General features: G+C 38.5%; 1 protein-coding gene across 2 annotated transcripts in view; it reads right to left on the bottom strand.

The window, feature by feature from the left end:
* Window positions 1-21,194, bottom strand: part of PIP5K1B (phosphatidylinositol-4-phosphate 5-kinase type 1 beta) — a 323,321-nt gene that overhangs the window by 81,562 nt on the left and 220,565 nt on the right. For both annotated transcript variants that reach the window (XM_028508340.2, XM_036021727.1), the window contains exons 8-12: window positions 19,744-19,955; window positions 17,176-17,259; window positions 17,009-17,057; window positions 14,068-14,152; window positions 407-562 (exon numbers count right to left, since the gene is read on the bottom strand). In XM_028508340.2, the coding sequence (XP_028364141.1) occupies window positions 407-562; window positions 14,068-14,152; window positions 17,009-17,057; window positions 17,176-17,259; window positions 19,744-19,955 (586 nt within the window). The remainder of the gene's footprint in view (window positions 1-406; window positions 563-14,067; window positions 14,153-17,008; window positions 17,058-17,175; window positions 17,260-19,743; window positions 19,956-21,194) is intronic.

Raw genomic sequence — 21,194 nt, 5'->3', positions numbered from 1 at the left:
TGTGATTGCATGTGTGTATATGTACAAGGATGTATTTATATGTACATAATGTATGTATGTGTTTGAAAAAATATATGTATACACGCACAAAACAAGGTCTAGTAGTAAAAACACCAAAATGTTCCTATTTGTTACCTTTGGGTAGTGGGATTACAGATATTGATTCTGAATGTTTTATGATCTTCTAATTTATTTATACCATAAACCATGTACTCTATTATTTATGTGTTTAAAAACTTTTATATTAACTGTGTTATACTGTAAATATCCTTTAAAAATTATTTAATGGACTCTTTCTTAGAGCAGATATTTTGTAATTTTTCTACCGTGAATTTACATTACTTGCGTAAGTACAACAGAACCACTAGAACTTTTTCGTTCTTTCTTTTAAGTTACATGTCTTTACCTTCTTCGTCAAGGCTGCTGAAACTCTGCCCTTCCGTCAGCAGATCTCGCTTCTCATCCTTCCATTCCTGGCTCACTGAGGACACGACCTCCTGTGAGGTCGCCTTCAGGGCGGCGATGGAGTTGCACCGTTTTTTAGAAGGCGAGGATTTCAAAGCTAGACAGAAAGAAAAAAAGAGACAAATGAAAATCCTTATTGTAAAACCACATTAATATTTCATTTTTAAGATGTTTATTCTTTATTATTAACATTTTAGTCATTATTTGAGTATAACGCAAGAAACTTTGCTTTATATACATGAGGAAAGGGAGATGAAATTGCGTTTTGGCAATGTTATTTGTTCAAAACGACTTGACTTTAATCAGGATATCCTAGAATAAATTCCAGTGGAAATGTCTCTCCAGATTTTGAATTAAAGGTCTTATTTGAGGTGAAATTCAAGTGTTTTGTTGCTAAAGAATTATTTTCCCTCCTCTAAGCAATGTTATTTTACCGCTGGGTGGAGGATGGGTGGGTTGGTAAACACAGATGGCAAACTAAGGAGAATTCTCATGACCCTAGTTTTATTAACTTGGGACTGGGAATTTCTGACCATGCCAGTGTTTAATCTTATACCCATGCTGCCCAATTTAGCCAAGTTACTTCCGGTTGCTTTTTTCTTGCAGTGACTTTCCACTGAAATTTCCTGCCCTTTGGATCTTTTTTAGGTCATGGCTACGTCAGATGTATAATCCACTCCTGAACTTTGTCCAAGCAGCATTCTACAATTTCAGAAGGGTGTTGGGAACCTGAACCAAGGCAAATATACATCCCCATCAATATGCTCTCTGAAGGCTGTGACTTTACTTCTTATACGTCAGTGGGTACCGCTTTGGCTGCCCCTGGACCATCCCCGTCTATATTTGCTCTTTGCTGCAATCATTCTTCTTGGCTTACCATGTTACAGAATTTTTTGGAGGGTAGGGGAGAGGGAAATTGAAGCTTGTTTATGCTCTCCCTGGAACCTGTTTTTGGCAGTGTCTCTCCTCCTTTAGAGATTTATGTATAGGGGTGACCTGACAGCACATGCATTCAGTAATTGTGTTTGGTCTTGGGAATCTCCAGCACAGATCACACTACTCATCTGGGGCCTTCCCATAGGTAGCACGCAAGAACATTATTGGAAAAGGGCTTTGGGACCCACAAATGTGGGAAGAACAGAGGGCAATCTCTTCACTTAGGAAGACGGAACAGTTATGTGTCCCCTGACCAGGCTTATTATCATAATATAATCATCATTAAAAGTCACTTTTGAGGAGGGCTTTAGAGTTTGGAAGCCAGCGCTCATATTCCATATCTGGAACTATCCCCATGGGTGTCTGAGAGAGAGAGGCCCTTCTCTAGGTCCAGGAACAGAGTCGAAACATGACCTGCTCAAGGTCACGGAGCTAGAAACCATGAAACCCCAGGGGTCTTCCTTTTTTCTGAAGTCACCTAACTGGGGGTTCATTTCCTAGCTTGTTTAGCATTCTGTTTTCTGGTTAAAATGGAGGGAGAAAAAGATAAAACTAGAGTTTGTGTTTCTGTGAGGGAAGGAGATTTTGAATGTTTAAATGCTGATCAAAACTGATTTTAATGGCAAATAAGTGGCCCAAATAAATCACATTTTCCTTAACTTCTCATCCTATCAATATAGCAGTCACACTTGCTTTACAGGTCTGAAGTAATATTCCGAACACTGGCTTTTGCTTTAATACTCCATCTGTTAATTTTTATAAACCCCCAACTTTGTCTTGGTATTTTAAAACTTCTAAGCCAGAGGATCTCAACCGTGCTCTAGGGACCACCAGGAGGCCTTGAGGCCTTCTCAGAAGGTCTGCAATGTTACAACTGTTCTCACAATAGTATTAAGACATTATTTGCCTTTCTCACTTCCATTGTCTCTGGAGTTCTCTAGTGCTATGTGACCGGTGATATCACCACAGGCTGAATTCAACAGTTGATACGAGAATCTAGATGTCTTCTTTTGAGTGAGAATTAAGAATTTGAAAAAAATATAAAATAAGGGCACTCTTATCACTCTAAAGTATTTGTTTTGGAAAATAAAAATAAAAAATTATTTTTCATAATTACATTTTATTTAAACATTTTTTACTTTGTTAAAATTGACTTATGTTAACATGCATTTTTATTGTTTCCTTTTAAGAATTAATGAATTGTCCTGGCTGGTGTGGCTCAGTGGATTGAGCACTAGTCTGCGAACCAAAGGGTCGCTGGTTTGATTCCCCATCAGGGCACGTGCCTGGGTTGTGGGCCAGATCAGGTCCCCAGTGGGGGACATGTGAGAGGCAACCACACACTGATGTTTCTCTCCTTCTCTTCCTCCCTTCCCCTCTGTCTAAAATAAATAAATAAAATCTTAAAAAAAAGAGTTAATGAATAGTTAGAACTTTCCTCAGTTTTAAATTCTAATATGTTAAATGTAGATAGATACAACCCACACAAACAACAGTGGAAAGGGGTGTTTGGAACAAAAGGTCTGAGAATTGAATAGTTCTCAGGTCAATATTAATTCTCTAAACTGAGCAGCAGCTAGGATCAAAACAATGTTGGCAGCACCAAAAAACAAAACAAAAAAACAAAAAAGGAAAAAACACGAATGAGGGGAAGACACCCTGAGAACTGTATGTACCCATGGCTCCTGGTGGAACAAAGGCTGTGAGCCTAGAAAAATAGCTCTTTGTTCGTTATCAGCGTCACATGCAATGAGGAACAGAGAGGACCCCAATACAACCCCATGCCAGGACCACACAACACATTCAGAAAGCATTCACTTTTCTCTCCAATGGTGAATCTTCCTTAAAGGAGTTATCAGAGCCTCAGTCAGCAGATAGGCTCAAATCTTCGGGAAACTGAATGCTCCAGGGATTTCTATTGACACGGGAAGATCTCAAAAGATGGTTTGGGTTACTGGTTACTTTCTTTTGTGCCACAGAAACTCCTGGATTTGTCTTTGGCTAAAAAATGTCTGGGGATAGGTATCCCACATCCATTTCCAGCCTCACGTCCTGTCACTCAACTGCCTCTACACTTACTGCTTTCCAGTTCACCTCTCTGCCACCCCTGGACCTACCCCAGGGCCTTTGTATATGCTGTTCCTTCCTCTCAAGATGTTCTTCTTGCCTCTTTCCCCAGTAAACACTGGCTTAAACTTTCAGGACTTTAAATATTCTTTCCTCTGTGAAAGTCTCTTTTGGAAGGATTGGTCTTATTCCTCTCTGTATACCTATAATAGTGTATGCAAAAATGCTCTTCACTATTGCTTTATTACATTATAAATCTGTAGCATGTTCCAACCTCTGAACCTAAACAGACTTTCTATATTATTAATGCTTAGCACAGCACCAGGAATGTAACAGGTACTCAAATGTTGGTTGAATGAATGTATTATTGTCCTAAAATCTTAGGACAGTTGATTTCTAACAAATTAATGTACTATTCTAGTCCATTCAGGAAACTAAGTTCTAGTACATTAGACATATTATTTGAGTAGAGAATTTCAGTGAGGTTCCAACATTATAGTGACTAATATTTCCAGAGGAATTTATAGGACTTTGCAGACAATATTACATTGGCAGCATGACTCAATTCTGGAGTGAGATGAATGGATTTAAGAAGGTTAAACAAACAGATTTGAAAAAAAGAAAAAGAAACTTGAAGACCAGGTGACTGTTTTCTTGGGGATTGAGTTGGGCATGAAGAGCTTTAAATTAATCATAGTTGATGAAGCAACCTTGAAGTTGTATTTTAACTTGTCAATTTTACTAGTTAAGTTGCTATGCTTTGAAATGTTGGTAGTAGATGAAAAGTCCATTCATTTGCTTGGTCACTCATCAAATAATGATGAATGGCTACAATGTGTCCAGAAATGTGCCAGGTACTAGGAATAGTCACTGCTTTTAGAGAACTACAGTTTCTAGTGGGGGAAACAGAAAAACAGCTTATTACAGCAGAGTACGGTTAAGTTCTATGGCAGAAGCACCACCTAAACTGAGACCTGAAGGAAGACCAGGGAAGGATGGAAAGAGAGTTGCAGGCAGAGGGACAAGAATGTGAGGGGATGTGGAGTCAGCCTGGAATGTCTGGGGTACATGAAAGGGGTTCAGAGCTGCAGGGTCTTAAGAGGAGAGGCTACGGCATGGAATGAGATGAGCGAGAAGTCACGAGGGAGGGAAAGCAAGGTCACATCACTAAGGGATTCAGATGCCAAATTAAGGCTTTTGTATACTAGGGAATCCATGGGAGTAAAAAAAAAATTTCTTTAACCATGGAAGGCTTTTAACAGGTAACTAGGAAGAGCACATTTGTATTTTAAACTGATCCCTCCGGCTTCAGTGTAAGAAGAGATTAAATTGGAGGCAAGAGACCAATGTGGAGCCACTACTGTATGCACAAACCCTCAAAAAGCACAACCACACACACACACACACACACACACACACAGTAGTTGAAAGAAGAAGATGGAAGCTCAATATCTTAGAGCGAGACTAGGTGTTGGTGAGTGACTGCATGTGGGCGATAAGGAAAAGGAAGAAATCAAAGTGTGATGCCAGCGTTCCTGGTTTGCATGACTAAGCAGACAGTGGTGGCTTTCGGTGAGGTGTGGGCTGGGGAAGTGAGGCAGGTTCTGGGACAGTCAAATTTAATTGTGAGCCTGTGAGCTTGTGAAATTTGCTGGACACTAAGTGAAAAAGTTGGGTAGGCAAGGGGGTTTGTTGGAGGTGTGGGGAGTGAGTTACAAGTATTCAGGTGGTAATGAAGTCTTGAGAGATTGAGAAATCACCCAGAGAGAGTTGTCCAAGGGGGAGGGGCACAGTCGGAGCCTAGACACTCATGAACATGCACACAGATAAGAAGCGCCAATGGGACCCCGGGGGAGCAGGAGAGGCTGGAAGGGAACCAGGATGTCTCGATTATGAAAGGCAAGTGAAAAAAAAATCTTGCACAGAGAGCTGACATCAGTGGTCTCAAATACTATAGTTTTAAGAAAAGACTCAAAGTTACTCACTGGCTTGAGTGATGACTATTGATGATCTTGAGAAGAATATTTTGGTGGAGTGGTCAAAGCCAAATGGAGTGCACAGAAAGTGACAAAAAATAAGGAAGTGAGATAGCAACTAGGTCCAGTTCTCCAATAGTGTGGCTGCAAAGGAGGAGAAAGATGCACCAAGAGCTGGATGGAGATGCAGATTGAGGGGGTTTGTATTTAGAATGAACAGTTTGAAGGATGAAACATGGACTCAGAAGAGAGAATGTATGGCGAAAAGTACCCTAAAGTGGAGGTAAACTCCAGAAAGATCTGTTGTGAGCAGTAAGGAGAAGATGGGATGTAGCATATAAGTCATGACATCAGTCATTCATGCTTTCAACAAATATACACACTCTGTGATCCACCCCCTCCCCCCAGGCTCCACTTCCCTGTAGTAGGTGCTAGGGATATAGCAGTGAGTTTGCATCCAAGTGAAGGAGCCAGGCACCGAGTAAGATAAACAAGTGCAATCTATAGTATGTTAGACAGAGATGTTATGTTAAGGGAGAAGTAAATCAGGGGAAGTGGATAGAGATCACCTTTTTCACTGTGGCAGGGCTATAAGCATCATCATTACTGTCCATGCAATAAGAAAAATGATAAAGTGTTTGAATGTGCTTAGAAGCAGAAAGACTTTATTTAATAAATGGTACTGGGACAATGGTTAACTACTTGGGGAAAAACAAGGTTAGCTCTATGTTGTTTTTCATCAATATCATATTGATTAAAAAAACAGAAACTAATTTATAAATAGTGAAAGAAAAATATGAGTGAACATTTATCTTATTCTTCAATGGTGAAGTACTTTGTAAACATAAGAAAGATTAAGAAAACAATTCCATGTATAACAACATTAAAAAATACTCAAGAATAAAATCAACAAAAGTGCAAGACTTGTACTCTGAAAATGATAATGGATTATTGAAAGAAATTAATGAAGTCTCAAATAAAAAGACATCCATGTTCAAGGAATGGAAGACAATATTGTTAGGATAGCAATACACCTCAATCAATCTATGGATTCAACACGAGCCTTATCAAAAATACTAGCTGCCTTTTTTTATGTTGCAGAAATTGACAAGCTGATTCTAAAGTTCATAGAGAAATCCAAGGGACCCAGAATAGCCAAAACACTGAAAAAGAACTCACACTTTTGAAGGAGTCACACTTCTGATTTCAAATCTTACAATATAGCAGAGAAGCAACTGATACAGTACGGTGCTGGTATAAGGACAGGTATGCAGATCAATGGAAAAGAATTGAGAACCCAGAAATAAATCCTAACACTTGTGAACAACTGATTTTCAACAAGGGAACAAAGATAATTCAGTGGGGGTGGGGGGAGAATAGGCTTTTAAACAAATGGTGCTGAAATAACTGGATATCCACATGCAGAAGAATGAAGTTGAACCATATCTCATACCACATACTAAAATTAACTCAATATTTGTGAGTCATATATCTGAGAACAGAAACTGTGTCCAGATATATAAAGAACACTTAAAACTCAACAGTAAAGAGGCAAATGGCCCAACTAAAAATGGACAAAGGATTTGGACATTTCTCCAAGGAAAATATAAATGGTCAATAGGCACATAAAATGTTCAACATCAATAGTCATTAAAGAAATGCAAATCAAAACCACAATGAGATACCACTTTACATCCACTAGCATGTCTAAAATAAAAGTCAGACAATAACATACATTGGGATGATATAGATAAATTGGATCTCTCATATGTTGCTCGTGGGATTGTAAAGTGATGTAGCTGCTTTGGAAAAGAGTTTGGCAGTTCCTCAAAATGTTCAGTGGGGGTACCATCTGATCTAGCAGTTCTACTCCAAGGTATATATCCAAGAGAAATGAAAACATATGTCCATACAAACCTTGTACATGAATGCTGATAACTGCATTATTCATAATAGACAAAACCAGAAACAAGGCAAATACCCGTCTCCCAATGAATGGATAAACAAAATGTGATATATCCATAAAATGGAATATTATCCAGCAATAAAAAGAATAAAGTATAAGATAGCTAAACCTTGGAAACAATATGTTAAGTAAAAACAGCCAAACATAAAAGGCCACATACTGTATGATCCCATTTATATAAACTATGCAGAACAGGCCAATCCACAGAGACAGAAAATACATTAGTAGTTGCCGGGGGCTGGGGAGAAGAGGGAATGGAGAGTAACTGTTACTAGGTATGAGATTTCGCTTTGGGGTAAAGAAAACGTTCTACAATTAGACAGTGGTGATGGTTGCACAACTTTGTGAACATGCTAAGAATCAAGTAATTGTACACTTTAAAGGGTAAATGTCATGGTACATGAATTATATCTCCATAAAGATGTTATAAAAATAGACTAAAAATTAAAATAGGAAAAAGTAAACAGATCTGATGACTTGAGAAGTGAAATACTTGTTACATTAAAAACATGATAAACTATACAAACTGGAAAGATTTGCAACACGTGCCATAGTTCATGGAATTGAAGCTGCTGCCAATTGTACCATTAATTCCTGTACGACTAAGGAAGCAAACTTCCCACCATGGGGATTTTCACAGAGGTTTCTCACTGAAGCTGGGACAACCAAGACTATATCCTCCATAAACCAACCAGGATGCAGGAGAGTCATGTTTTCCAGCCTTGGGGTAAATAGCCCACAGGCTGGTATTCACACAGCTTGCAAGGGTGGGTGGGGCAGGGGAAAGTGGTGGTGGGAAAATGGAGACAACTATAGTTAAACAACAACTATGTAATATATATGTTTATCAATTGTAATGATGGTATCACTTTAATGGAGATGGTAATAATAGGAGAAACTGAGTATGCGTACGTGTGTTGAGTATCATATGGGAACTCTGTATTTTCTGCCCAATATTTCTGAAAACCTAGAACTGCTCTAAAAAAATAAGTCTATTAAAAAACCTTCACTTAGAAAAACAAAACAACTCCCACCCCACTATCTTATGGTTGATCTTAGGCAAAATAAATAAATAACAAAAAACCCTTAGAGAATTTACTTTAATGAGTCTCAATTTGAGACCAATTTTAAGATAGCACTGAGACACTTGAATGTAAAACAAAAGTTTTTCCTAGAATAAAAAAGGTTAAAAAAAGGACAGATATCTTTAATATGAAGAATTCATATAAATCATTTGGAAAAATAATAAACACCTAATATAAATGAGCAAATACCACAAAGCTCAATTCTCAAAGGAATGACAAATGTCTAATAAAAATGAATAATGGTTGAATTTCACCAGTACTTAAGGAAATACAAAAATAAAACAACCAGATAACATTTTTTACTTATCAGAGTAGCATAGTTTAAAAAGAATAATTCCAGCTAAGGGCTAGAAGGGTTCAGGCTCTTTTGGAAGTCTGCAGTGGTGTAATCTATCTTTGCAGTTAATGTGCACTTTAATGCCCTAGTGCTCCTTCTGGAAATGTATCCTAAAATAATAATCATAAGTTTGGACATAAAATTTATCTGAAGTGATGTTCACAAAATATTAGTTAGAAATAGAAAAAGTAGAAACAATTTAAATGCCCAATAATAAAAATATTAAATAGATTATGGCACACCCATATAATTTTAATGTATCACAATTTTATTGTATATATTTTTGTATCACAATTTTAAATGGTGTCTTTGTAGAATATACAATCATGGGAAACAATGTTATAATATGTGAAAAATAAAGGACATACATAAAATTGTACACCATTCTACTACCATTTTTATGTAAATACACAAAGCACACAAATAAATATTGATAAGAAGTATATCAAAATAGTAGTGGATATTTCTGGATTGTGGGATATCAGGTAATATTTATTGTTCTCTGAATCTTTTTGTAGTTTCCAATATTTTTAGATTGAAAAGGTTTTACTTTCACAAAAATGAACTCAAAATGGATTGAAGACTTAGATGTAAGACCTGAAACCATAAATAGAACACAGGGGGAAAAGCTCCTTGTCATTGGCCTTGGCAACAATTTTTTGGATATGGCAGCAAAAATAAACAAATGCGATTACATCAAACTTAAAAGCTCCTGAACAGCAAAGGAAACAATAAAAAAAAATTAAGAGGCAACCTCCAGAATTAGAGAAAATATTTGCAAACCAAAAATCAGCTAAGAGTTAATATTCAAAACATATAAAGAACTCACATAACTCAATAGCAAAAAACAAATAATGTAATTAAAAATGAGCAAAGGATGTGAATAGACATTTTTCCAAAGAAGACACACAAATGGTCAACAGGTAGATGAAAAGATGTTCAACATCATGAATCACCAGGGAAACGCAAATCAAAACCATGAGATACCATCTCTCACCTGTTAGAATGGCCATTAACAAAAAGACATGAGATAACAAGTCTCGCCAATGATGTGAAGAAAAGGAAACCCTTTGCACTGTTGGTGGGAATGTAACTGGTGCAGCCACTATGGGAAACAGTGTGGAGGGTCTTCGAAAAACTAAAAATACAACTACCATATGATCCAGCAATTCCACTTCTGGGTATATATCCAAACACAATGAAATCATTATCTTGAAGAGATATCTGCATGCCCAAATTTACTGTAGCATTATTTACAATAGCCAAGACATGGCAACAACCAAAGCGTCTACTGACAGATAAATGAACAAAGAAAATATGATACACACACACACACACACACACAACATTAAAATAAGAAAATGCTGCCCTTTGCCACAGCATGGATGGATGTTGAGAGCATATGCTAAGTAAAATAAGTCAGACAAAGACAAATACTTTATGATCTGACTCATGTGTGCATTCTACAATAATTGAACTCAGAAACAGAGTAGTGGAGTGGTTACTGGGGGACAGATGAAATGGGGTGATGCTGGTCAAAGGGCACGAACTTCCAGTTATAAGATAAATACATTTTGGGAACCTAAAATACAGTATGGTGGCTATAGTTAACAATACTGTATTAAACACTAGAAAGTTGCTAAGAGAGTAGATCTTGAATGTTCTTAACCACACACACAAAACTTGTAATTATGTGAGGTGATAGATGTGTTAAGTAACTTGTGATTGTCATTTCGCAATATATATATGTGCATCAATCAGCACATCATACACATGCTTACACCATGTTATATGTCAATTACATTTCAATAAAGCTGGAAAAAAATCAAAAGACTTAAAGTGTTTTACTTTCTTCTGGTCAAGATGGAGGCATAGGCAGATACATTTTGCCTCCTTGCACAACCAAAAGAAGGACAACAACGAATTTAAAAACAAAAAATAACCACAACTGCCAGAAAATTGAACTATATGGAAGTCTGACAACCAAGGAATTACAGAAAAAACATTCATCCAGACAGGTAGTAAGGGCAGAGATGGGCAGCCAGGGTGGAGAGGACTTGGGCAAGGTGGCAGCTGGAGGACCGGGATGGGTGAGGCAGCGGCTGGCAGTCCCACATTTAAGTGTGGATAAACCAGGAAGAACAACTGGGGAGTGAGACAGACCACACACAACCCAGGGTTCCAGCACAGAAAAAGAAAGCCTCAGAAACTCTGGCTAAAAAAACCTGTGGGGATTGAGGCAGCTGCGGGAGAAACTTCCAGCCTCACAGGAGAGTTTGTTGCAGAAATCCATAGGGTCCTAGAATGTACACAGCCCCCACCTCTGCCACAAATCAGCACCAGAAGGGCCCAATTTGCTTGTGGGAAGAGGGGGAAGTGACTGAAAGCTGGCTGAGAACTCAGCAAGCAGCATTATTCCCTCTCAGACCCTTCCCCCACATATAGCACCATAATGCCACAAAGTGGGTTACCCTGTCCTGGTGACTACCTAAGGCTCTGTCCCTTACTATGTAACAGGTGCACTGAGGCAAAAATATATGGCCCAAATGAAAGAACAGATGAAAGCTCAAAAAACAGAACTAAGCAAAGAAGAGATAGTGAATCCATCAGATGCAGAGTTCAAAACACTGGCAATCAGGATGCTCACATTAATGATCGAATGTGGTTGCAAAATAGAGGAAAAGGTGAAGGCTATGAAAAGTGAAATAAAGGAAAATACACAGGGAACCAACAGTGACAGGAAGGAAACAGGAACTCAAATCAACCATTTGGAGCAGAAGGAAAAAATAAATATTCAACCAGAACAGAATGAAGAAATAAGAATTCAAAAAAAAATGAGGAAGGCTTACGAACCTCTGTGACAACTTTAAATGTTCCAACATCTGAATCATAGGGGTGCCAGAAGGAGAAGAGGAAGAGCAAGAAACAGAAAACTTATTTGAAAAAATAATGAAGGAGAACTTCCCCATTCTGGCAAAGGAAACAGACTTCCAGGAAGTCCAGGAAGCTCAGAGAGTCCTAAAGAAGTTGCACCCAAGGAAGCATATGCCAAGGCACATTATAATTACATTACCCAAAATTAAGATAAGGAGAGAATCTTAAAAGCAGCAAGAGGAAAGGAGACAGTTACCTACAAAGGAGTTCCCATAATACTATCAGCTGATTTCTCCAAAGAAAACTTGCAGGCAAGAAGGGGCTGGAAAGAAGTACTCAAAAGTCATGAAAGGCAAGGACCTACATCCAAGATTACATCACTGAGCCCTTCTTAAATAAACTGTTAAAGGGATTTATCTGAGAAAAAGATGATCAATAGTATGAATGGGAAAATGGTAACAAACTCATAGCTATCAATAACTGAACCTAAGAAAAACAAAAATGAAAACAAACTAAGCAAACAACTAGAATAGGAAGAGAATCACAGAAATGGAGATCACATGGAGGGTTATCAGTGGGGAGGGGGAGAATGGGGGAAAAGGTACAGGGAATAAGAAGCATAAATGGTAGGTATAAAATAGACAGGGGGAGGTTAAGAATAGTATAGGAAATGCAGAAACCAAAGAACTTGTATGTACGACCCATGGACATGAACTAAGATGGGACAACTGCTGGTGGGAGAGGAGGGTGCATGTTGGAGGAGAATAGAAGGGAGAAAAAAATAGGACAACTGTAATAGCATAATCAATAAAATATATTTTACATCTATTTTCATTAACAGAAATCCCCAACAAGTATTATAAGCAAAATCTGTTATATAAATATAAAATGTGAACATTCTAATTTTTCATGTTTGTGTGGCTAAATTGTCATGTTTTGGGTTATGTAATTAGGCTACAGGATACCTAAATGACAAAATAACATGTAAAAATAGGGTTATTTTTTCTTTTGATATAGTTTAGAAACTTAATACGTGAGTGATACATATCCATTGTGGAATATTTAATAAATATTGATGTAAGAAAAAGAAAGCCTACATAAATCCCCAATGCAGAATAACTATTGTTAGCTTTGGGTTTAGTTTGCTGTTCTTGCTTCTCCCTAATGGTTTAAGTTAGGGTGCGGATCTGAGGTCCTTCTTCTTTTTTTAATGTAAGCATTTACAGCCTTCACAGCACCCCATGTTTTTAGTGTGTATATTTTTGTTTCCATTCATCTGTAAGTTTTTTTCTAACATGTCTGTACTTTGTTTTTTGACCTATTGATAGTATGTTATTAAATTTTTCATGTATTTGTAAATTTTCTGGTTTTTACCTGATTCCATTGTGATTGGAAAAAAAGAGAGAAGAGGATTAAAAAGCACAAACCTCCCGCTATAAAAGAAGAGACAGGGCTGTAATATCCACCACAGGGAACATAGTCAATAGCATCACAATAACTATGTACGAGGACAGATGGGTATGGACTCACTGTGGTGATCACCTTGTAAAGTATGACCATGGTGAAGCTCACTATGTTGTACACCTGAAATCAATCTCCTATTGTATGTCAACTATAATTGAAATAGATGTTTAACACAAGTTTGTGTAATTTCAATCTTTTTATTTTTAAAATTTTCTCCTTTTTATTGGATTTATTGGGGTGACACTGGTTAACAAAATTATACAGGTTTGGGGTGTACAACTCTACAAAAATTGTCTGTACACGGTATTGTGTGTTTACCAAGCCACATCAAGTCTCCTTCCATCACCATTTGTCCCTCTTTCATCCTCCTCCACCTCCCCTCGCCCCCTCTGCCTCCTGGCAATCACCACACTGTTGTTTAGTCTTTTTATATTTATTCAAAGTGTTCTTTGATCTGACATGGTCTACCCTGAAGAATATGTCATGAGAATAGCTACCATTAACATTTGTATATGTCCCATTAGAATTTTATTGTGCATTTAGGTATGCAGACCATTAAGTATTTATGTGTGAATAATTCTATAAGGATTAAGTGTTCCTTCAATACACCATTTTTGTTTGTTGTATATTATTCCATTATTTGACTGCATCATAATATACTTAACCAACATATTATAGGATTGAACATTTAGGCAGTTTCTAAATTTTTCCACTAAAAAATAGGACTTTAATGATTATGACATCAGCAAATACTTATCTGGGATACTTAACATAATTACTATTGATTACTGCTTTTGGGCAATAAATAAACTCTTCCAATAAAATCTTGCAAAAATACACATAATGAAGTCAGCATGTAAATGTGAAAAGTAAAAAAAAATTTCAATAGAATCTTACCTTGAATTTTCTTGAAAACCCTGGAATTCATAAACTTTAGAAATCTGTCTGCATAAAAGCTTGGTCTATGAACAGAAACAGTGTCCTGAAAAGACAAATCAGGTGCCACCGGTTACATCTCAGACAGTTTGAACCAGAAGAAAGATCTATGCAATTGGTCTCTGTCAGCCCACGTCCTTAACCTGCAGGTGTGGACATCGAGAGCCAGGTAAGAACAGGACCCAGGACTTGGGCTGGGGGAGGAGGCACAAGACTCAATCTGAGCAAAGATTCTAGATACTCAGAATGAAATAAAGCATTAAGAGGGCAGGTGAGAGACACGGCAAAAAGACTCTGCTTTGTAAATCCAAACAACTAATCCTTATTCCACTATGTGCCATGAGGGGTTTTTGAATTCTTCTTTTACATAAAGGCAGCCAGCACTCAAGTCATCTTGTATGAAGGGTAACACTTTCAGTCAGGAACACAGTTTGAGGATATAAACAAGCAAAAACCAATCCCAATGTAAGGGTGATATCAGGGGAATAAAAGAAAAAAAGAAAGAAAGAAAAAGTGGGCTGGTTTAACCTACCAGTAATAAGGCACGTAGACACTGGGGAGATTCCCAGGAGACAAGGCTGACTGATGACCCCCATTACACTGAATTATCTACTGATGAGGTTGAATTGCCTTTAAATTGTTAACTCAATTTTTTCCTGCTTAGTAGGAGTCTTTAGAACGGAAGGGCCATTATTACAAATCCAGAAAAGGAAATGGATGAAGCAGTTAATTCTGTATGTTTACTCAGTAATCATGTATATAATTCTAGAAATAGTATATTTGCTTATATAATGCTCCATTTTGATTCTAGGTTGTAGATTCCAATAACAAAATTTCTAAAAACTTGTTTAGATACTATCAAGTATCTGCAGTGGGGCTGGAAGAAAAACAACACATGGGACCGAAGGTTGAGAGACCTGGTGCTGATGCCTGTTCTAACTTTAAAAAGTTGTGTGATCATGGGAACAGTGTCTGTGTTTTTTCATCTGTAAAACAGGGTGCTAATGTGAGGCACAAGGTAATTCTGTAATCAGCACAGTATGAGAGACACTGGACGGAGGAGCCTTCTTCGGCCAAGCTGTGATGGTCCTGGGACTCTCAGTGGTGCTGTGCATGTGGCAGGAAACTTCGGTTTGACAGGCCCTCTCCCCAGTCTTCTGGCAGCTCCTGTCTGCGGTGGAAACAGGTGTCCAGCAAGTACAGTGATTTGGAAATATTGGAGGGAGCAGGATGTTTAAGACTTGGCCCTGCTTTCTAAGAGAGTTTGGACTATGGTTCTCTTTGGTTGGTATGAAGAAACGGTGTTCAAATAAGAGGCACGTTTGTTAACAGACAATAAGTCTTAATTATTGCTTACAATTTCACAAGTATATAATCAGCATGGAGAGTGTCTTTAAAAATCCAACACCAAAAAAAGATATGCTGTGACTAGACAAAGGTGGGGGCCTCTCAGAAGCATCCGACCAACAGAGGACTAGGCAGTGGAGATCAGCAGTCCCATCTGGCAACAGGGACTTAAAGTCGTCTCTGAAAACGGAAGAGGGTGCCAGAGGGAGTGGCACCTCTCCCTTCCGTGCTCAAGGCAGTGTGAAGTCCCTACTTTTCTCAGCTGAAAGGGAAACAAATGAATTTTGGCCTTTTAGAAGGAGGAATCTTTGTTCCGAATAATCAGCCTAAGTTTGATTCTTAGAAACAAATGCATGAACCTGTTGTTTACAAGTGTGTTCCGATGGAGGCTCTTCCTTAGTGTGCAGACAAAATGCAGATTTCACGCTGAAGGGTTACCAGTCTTCCTCAGAACCGAGAAAGTGGGTGTTCCTCTAGAAGAACAGCATCTATAATTTATCCTTTTTCCAAGGAAAGCATCTGCTAATATCTTTTAAAAATGTGCGTGCAAATCTTTGACCAATATATTCTTTGGAATTGTCATTTTAAATTATTAACTGAGGAGGGCTGTGGACACTGAATGTTCTGTCAGCAGCAGGAAGTTCAAATGTAACATTTAGGCAGGAAAATCCTTGTGGAGACAGGGGGAGGTGGTGATGGGAGGGAGGGGGGGGACGGGGGAGGGGAGGGAAAGGGTGGAGGGAGAGAGAGGGAGGGAGAGAGAGGGAGAGAGAGAGAGGGAGAGAGAGAGAGGGAGAGAGAGGGAGAGAGAGACTGCTTCTTGATAATTGTGTTCTTCTGTTTTGTTAATTCTGGGACAAAAAACATTTTCTTATTAGTCAGCTTTATGACTAATAGCTACAGGACACATCATGTATCAATCCCATAACAACTTAAAAGCCTTCATGTCCTATGTCCTTACTATGTGTTAGGTATCATGTTGAACACTGAAGGGTGTCATTTAATTTTCACATTAGCTCTACGAGGCGGGTACAAGGGGCGTACTACGACTGCTCCCTGGTACAGGTGGGAAAACAGGCTGAGAGAGGCCAAATAACAAGCAGTAGGTTCTGGGCCACATGGCTAGTGATGTGGTGAATGCAGGGTTCAAGTCCAGGCTATCGGCTATCAAAGTCAGGTTCAAACCCCTCTGTAGTTTGGTCTTGTGAGAACTTTCAACTGTCCTACTGATCTTCCCAGTGCTTTGGAGAAGTCTCCATTTTCTCATGACCATTTTGTAATAGGGTCCTTCAGATTTCACACAAAAACAAGATATCATTTTGGTTTTGGCTTGGACCTAGCCACGAGGTTGCATGTCCAGTATCTGAATAGCTATCCAAATTTATGTTATCTTTGTTCTTAGAACTGAACAATCTGCAAGCATGATTCTGAACTTATAAAGACCCCTGTTTCCTCTCCAAGTCCAGTGACACAGCTTCCTAGACACACAGAGACTTCAGGCAGTCTGTGAGAAACTGAAAAATGTACAGTTTAACAAGGAACACAAGCCACTTACCCCATCATAGACCAGCGCTTTCCAGGAATGTTCTAACTTCTTCATTAACCTAAATGTAAACAAACAGAAAAATAAAATGAGAATGTAAAATCACACTTGGTGAATTTTCAGAATCTTTCATTGATTTATTTTGAAATAATAAAAGACTACTTCCTCAAATTTCTTACCTATATGATTGCAGAATGTCAATAATGCCCATAAATAAAAGCAGTTTTTCTCCCTTATGGCTTTTAGCTGGAATTCCTCCCATTCTGTTGATAGAGCAAAGGAGGAAATATTTTGTAATATATTATAAGAACAGAGAGTTAAAAATCATTTCTAGTAAATAAGCTGTGAAGAAAAATGGACAGTCTCTTAGAATTCTGGACTATCTCTCCCTTCATCATTTTTTTTCCTGGTCTCAGTTAATGTTTTCTTGGGAATCCAGAATCATGTACTTCCCAGAAAGTATTTTAAAATATTGTTTTTTAAAAATTGTTGTTCAAGTATAGTTTTCTGCCCAAATGTAAAAAATGTAATACTTTTATATATCCACTATCAGGTTTTAAAGTAAAATATAGCAAAGCACAAAGAAAGAATATATAAGGAATCTATTCCTAGGATGCAAAGATAACCACTAATAAAATTTCTAGTATGTTTGTGTATATGTATATTTTTACTAATCCACAAAAATGATTATTTTATGTTCCATAATCTGAATTTTTCACTTGCTAAAGGATGAACATTTCTTCATATTCAGCACTATTGTATTTTTTAATGACTGTAGTATTTCACTATATTGATAGAGAATAATTTGTTTAATTGATTATCGGACATTTAGATGGATTTACAAGCAAGGATTTTTTAATGTTTAATACATATGAGTGTCCTCTGTCAAAGTGAAATATGCCTGCAGTTAGTCATTGCTGAAGGATAGTAGGAGGCACTCACTCACAACGAAGGCAAATTTCTTTCTCTTAGTCTCCTTGCCCAGCTGGTACATGCATGTGATACAGGTAACCATTTCAATAATTTTCTTTGGTTGTAATTGTTTCTGTTAGTCAATGTGCACTTTATACAAGACGCAAATTAATCCTGAAGCTACTGTCACATCTGGCTGAGGGGACAGACCATACCTGCCAGGGGAGAGGTCTAGAACAATAGAATCTTCTTATGCAGATAAGAAGCTCAGAACTGAGAACACAATTCCTATCATGTATTTCCTTAATACATGTTTATCCAAATTCAAAGTATGCATTTATTTGAATAAACATGAATACATGTTTATTCAAAGTACAAGGTCTGTTCAGGGAAAGTCCAACTATTGGTAATATAATGAGAATGCTTTGTGTGACATTGATGTAACCTGGCAGCCAAGAAGAGAGGGCTGGAACATGTATGAGTGAATAATGACAACTTCACTGTACTAGTCAGTGGGGGCGGTAGACACCAATGAGTGAGCACGTGTACTGTGTGGACATTATATTAAAAATGACTGAGTGAGTACAGCAATGAATCTGCATCAAATTTTGCATGAAGCTTGAACACTCCTTCACAGAAACTATTTGGGTGATTCAGAAGGCCACAGCTATGAGCAACTGGTGATTGGCAGCTTCATCACAACAATGCACATGCTCAGGCATCATATCTTGTGCAGAGTTTTTTGGTAAAACATCAAATCGCCAGGTGACTCAGTCCCCCTACAGCCCAGATTTAGCACTCTGTGACTTCTGGCTCTTCCCAAAACTAAAATCACCTTCAAAAGGGAAGAGATTTCAGAACTTTGATGACATTCAGGAAAACACGATGGGGCAGTTGATGGTATTTGGGAGAACTGTGTGAGGCCCCAGTACGCTACTTAAAGGGGACTGAGGTATCATTGTCTTATGTACAATTTTTCTTGCATTTTCTTCAATAAATGTCTCTATGGTTCATATAGCATGGATGGATATTTTCTGGACAGACCTGGTATGACAGGTGTTTTGAATATGTAGTAAATGAGGGTAAAAACATTTTCAGTCATTTAAAAATGGAGCCATTGGAGGAGGGGAAACCCATGTGGGTGAAAGAATGACAATAACTCAGAGAACTGCTACTCCTCTAGTTATCCACAGAACAGAAGCAAAGCCTGGCTCGGGCTGGAGATATCGAGGGGAACACCTTGTGAAGTATATGATTGTCTAACAACTCTGCTGCACACCTAAAACTAATACAAAATCATATTGAATGTAAAATTTAATTAAAAATAAAATTAAAAATAAAAAAGAAGAGCAGAGGGCAAGAGGAGAGAGACTGGGGTATTTCTTCTCTGTTCCCTCCCTGTTTCAGTTCAGGGCTCCAGCAATGGCTGTTTCCCACACCCACACTTCACTCTGGCCCCTGTTCTGCAGAGACTGTGGGGCTCCTCCCTCTGTGTCTTTGCCTAGGAGTGGGTCTAGTCTTTGAGCACCTAAGTAGCTATTGTTGGTATTCCCTTCACCCTTCCCCTCACATGAGCCCCTGCATTAAAGTCTCTTCATTGGGGGGAAAAAAAGAAAAGAAAAGAAAAGAAAAGAAAAGAAAGGAAGATAGAAAAAGAAAGGAAGGAAGGAAGGAAGGAAGGAAGGAAGGAAGGAAGGAAGGCAGGCTGACTTAATTCATTTTAGCTTAAGTAGGAATCTATTCCCAAAGAGCCACCATGAAGGGAATTGCAGTTAATTACTCATGATGTGGGCTGCCCCAACCCAGAGGGTTGGTGGGCAGGTGGCAGCACTCACGTGTCTGGGTTCTCTGTGATGATCCCATCTCCAGATTTCCCTGGGCCCTGGATGGATTCCATTGCTGTTGAGTAGAGAACCTTCTGCATCCCAGGCCGCTTTGCATCAGGCACATTTTGTAAGGTCTCCTCTTCTTTCTCTTTGGGGGAATGGTCTAAGATGTGGATTCCTAGCAAAAGGCTATAGTCCATGATCTTGAAACTTTCCAGCACCTGAAGAAGAAAAAGTACCAGAAGGCCAGTCAGCTCAAATGGCTTGTAAGTCTCATCAATGCAGAATCAGAGAGCCATAAACACACAGACACACAGCTCCTGCATCCTCCCAGGGGGTGACTGATAGAAGGAAAATCAAAATAAAAATATCTGAAATATTATTAAGTCATGTGCAGTGAGAATTATCATAATGGCTCCAAGATAATGTTTTTATGCAACTCTAAAGGAAGCACATCTTTTCCAGATCATCCACGAATGTTTCACTAATAGCATTTATTGGATACTTTCCATGTGCCAGGTACTAAGTGGTTTACTTGGGTTCAATCCTCACAGCTCTTTGAGCTATGTACTATTATTGTCTGTATGTTACAGGTGAAAAAATTGAGACAGAGATAAAATAATTTGGTCAATACCACACAGCTTGTAAGTGGCATTGCCGGGATTTGAAACCAGGAGGTTAACTGCAGCATCCAGGTGCTTAAACACTAGGGCAGAGAAACCGACAACTAATGGTCTCTACAAATTTGTACCCTCCTCAGCATGAGACTCAGCTGGAATGTGTTTCTGTTTACATTCTGTTCTTAAAATCTTTACCTTGCTGGAGGTTCAGTGGCCTTTTCAAAGCTTGCTTTTCAAAGTTTTCATTTGGTTCTATGGCAAGTCTTTTTTAAAATTATGATCTCAACAAAGAACATGACTTACTGCTTAATTATCCACTTAGCAAACAGTTGGGGAAGAGGAGGAATTAAAAGTAGTTGGATGTGCCAGAGAGACAGTGATGATCTGACAGGAAAGTAACAGAAACGAGGTCAAGGTAAGAGTCAGTCAGCATGGCTTTTGCGTATAGGTGAGCCTTTGACACTTGGGACCCTTCTTCAATGGGGTGTTTCTCTCAATGATAAAGTCTGTTCTAGTAGTTTGCATGTGATTCTCTTCTGCAACAGAATTCTTAGTGCCAGGCATTTCTCACACAAAGCTGCTCCGGAAATCAAAGCAGCCCGGAAAGTAAGACGACACTGAATGGCAGAACATTAGTCTCTGAACAAACACGGTAATTTGTCACTGTACCCTTGTGAGGAAATGCCTTTGAGAATCAGAGTCTAGAGGTACTGGTTTACCCTGGGCTTTGAACTCCCAGAATTTCTTACACTCCTCCTTTTCCCTCAGCCCAACTGCTTTCGGATCAGACATTTACGGTACTGTGAAGAGGGGCCAGGCCCGAGGATCCACATACCCGTG

This window comes from Phyllostomus discolor, chromosome 3 (assembly GCF_004126475.2).
Source record: "Phyllostomus discolor isolate MPI-MPIP mPhyDis1 chromosome 3, mPhyDis1.pri.v3, whole genome shotgun sequence".
Classification (NCBI taxonomy): domain Eukaryota; kingdom Metazoa; phylum Chordata; class Mammalia; order Chiroptera; family Phyllostomidae; genus Phyllostomus; species Phyllostomus discolor.
This window is presented reverse-complemented; position numbering and strand designations above follow the sequence as displayed.